At 58.4% G+C, this 2485-nt stretch overlaps 1 protein-coding gene across 1 annotated transcript in view; it reads left to right on the forward strand.

Annotated features, from left to right (window-relative positions):
* KCNH1 (potassium channel, voltage gated eag related subfamily H, member 1) overlaps positions 1–970 on the forward strand; it is a 261433-nt gene extending 260463 nt beyond the window's left edge. Inside the window, exon 13 of the mRNA XM_005866243.2 lies at positions 7–970. Coding sequence (XP_005866305.1) covers positions 7–510 — 504 coding nt within the window. The 3' untranslated portion in view covers positions 511–970. The remainder of the gene's footprint in view (positions 1–6) is intronic.
* The last annotated feature ends 1515 nt before the right edge of the window (positions 971–2485 follow it).

A 2485-nucleotide genomic window follows, 5' to 3' on the forward strand; every position in this document is an offset into this window, starting at 1 on the left:
TCCGAGTGCCTGGGCGCCAAGGCCGGCGACTGTGCCAAGCGCAGGGGCTGGGCCCGCTTCCGAGATGCCTGCGGGAAGGGCGAGGACTGGAACAAGGTATCCAAGGCCGAGTCCATGGAGACGCTCCCCGAGAGGACCAAGGCGGCCGGGGAGGCCACCCTGAAGAAGACGGACTCGTGTGACAGCGGCATCACCAAGAGCGACCTGCGCCTGGACAACGTGGGCGAGGCCAGGAGCCCCCAGGACCGGAGCCCCATCTTGGCCGAGGTCAAGCACTCCTTCTACCCCATCCCCGAGCAGACGCTGCAGGCCAGCATCCTGGAGGCCAAGCTGGAGCTGAAGGAGGACATCAAGGCCCTGCACGCCAAGATGACCCACATCGAGACACAGCTGGCCGAGATCCTCAGGATATTAGCGTCCAGAAGGTCTTCCCAGTCCCCCCAGGAGCTGTTCGAAATATCCGGGCCCCACTCCCCAGAATCGGGGAGAGACATTTTCGGCGCCAGCTGAGAGGCCTGTTCATGAACAGTCAGAGACAAAAACCGACCCCCCTGCCCTAGGCAACACCCCCACCACACACACCTACATGAGCAGCAACTCTCAGAGCAGGCTCTTCCTGACAGAAAACCAAAGTGGGACCAGTTGCTTAGGCACACGCTCTCCTTCCGTCAAAGGCGCGGGGAGGAGAGTGTGCACCGGGACTGTCTTTGCACAATTTCGGAAGAGGGGGCATGCGGTCTAAAGGGTGTTTCCCTTCATTTTTAATTTTTTACTGCCGTGATATTAGTAAAAGATGAAAACTACCAGAAAAGAGCAGCCGCCATTTGGACATTGGTGGGGGAGCACCGAGAGCCCCTCACGTGGGTCTGCTCCTTCTCCCAGTCCCCAAAGACTGTGGTGGGCACAGGATTTCCCAGCATTCCCTGTCCTTGTACAGCCTGTGTCTGGCATCACCGTCTATTTTCCTACAGTCGTTGTTTGTAACGAGCTCGGGACCAGGGGAGTTTGAGGGGCAGGGAGGGGAGCGCCTTTCAACTTTCTGTCTGTAATGGTTAAGGCCAAAAAGCAGCTGAGGTGCTGTGGGTGCATCCCACAGACACAGAGCCGGGACTCCCCCGGCTCCTTTCTCCAAAGAGGTGGACCAAGCGTCAGAGCTGGAGAGGGGCCCTTGGGATCCAGGGATTCTCCGCAGCTGGCTCCTAAGGATGTTCCGAGGGGAGGGCTCTGGGGGCCCCAGATGAATTCTGGCCTCGCTTCATGCCACTGGCCTCATCACCAGGCCCCTTTGCTTCCTGTCCTTCTCCGCCTCTCCCCACGTGCTCCTGTGGCATTCCTCAGGGTATGGGACATCGGCAGGAAGGGTGATGAGCCCAGAGTTGCTTCGTTAGCCAAGCAGACACACATAACCTCAGAAAAATGATTGTAGCAAGTGCTCTGTTTCTATTATCATTCTCGTTGGGATTGCCCTTCAGAAGTCTGGATTTTGTCCGCTGCATGGGGTCGTTCTAGGACACGCAGGAGCCAGGCTTGGCCTTATTTTCTCTCTTTACCTCCGACTAGAGTCAGTAGGACTTCAAGAGGAACTCTGAAAAGATTGCAGGGCCATGATGGTCCTCACTTCCAGAGCTGGGAAAAGAGAACGGGGCAGTGGGTTTTCCAGAAGTCTCTGTGAGGTGGTGGAGAGAGGTGGCCGTGGAGCCATGGTCCGCAGGGAAGGTCTGAGCTCAGAACGATGATTGTGGGGCCGCCTGTGGGCCATCCAAGTCCCTATACCACAGTCCTCGGGGAATCTCCACTGCTTCCTATGACCTGGGGCAGGTCATTCCTGTGCTTGGGCTGCTGTCATCGGTGTCTGGGAAAGGCAAGAGAAGAGTTCCCTCCCAAGCAAAGTGGGGCTCGCCCAGGTGTCGGCCCTGCAGAGAGGAACCAGGACCCTTAAAAACTGACAAGCAAGGTTGGAAGTTCAGTTCTAAGAACTCAGCTCTGGGAGAGTGAGGCTGGCATGCAGGTGGTCTGGCCTGTGGGTGACAGCATGGAGTGCCAGGGCCCTGGCCTCTGCGCCTGCTACGCTGCAGCAGCCCTCTTAGCGCCCGTGCCCGCAGTGCCTTGCTGCAGAGAACCCTGACCCCAGCGCTGATTTCCCTGGGACTGAGGGGACCCGACAGGTCAGGACCTGCCCCAGCCGAGATGGTCAGTGGCCGTGGCGCGACCCTCTCCTGGCTCCCAGGGTTGGCACAGACGGTCCTGGGCAGCCAAGTCTGGAGGTCAAGGCCAGGGACCTTCCCCAGGGGTCCCGCGCTCTCACGCGAGGCTTACAGGGGTGGCCCCAGGATTCCCGAGGCTGAGAAATGATTAGATTGAACCTCAGATGGAAGCCTAGAGAGAAGAAGTGAGATTTCCTGAGGCCGAGCCATGATGGTTTGTGATCCTGGGTAAAGCCACGGGCTCTCAGCTTCTTTAAGTTGAGAAGCTGCCAATGAGTCCT

The sequence above is a fragment of the Myotis brandtii genome, unplaced genomic scaffold (assembly GCF_000412655.1).
Source record: "Myotis brandtii unplaced genomic scaffold, ASM41265v1 scaffold2254, whole genome shotgun sequence".
NCBI classification, from domain to species: domain Eukaryota; kingdom Metazoa; phylum Chordata; class Mammalia; order Chiroptera; family Vespertilionidae; genus Myotis; species Myotis brandtii.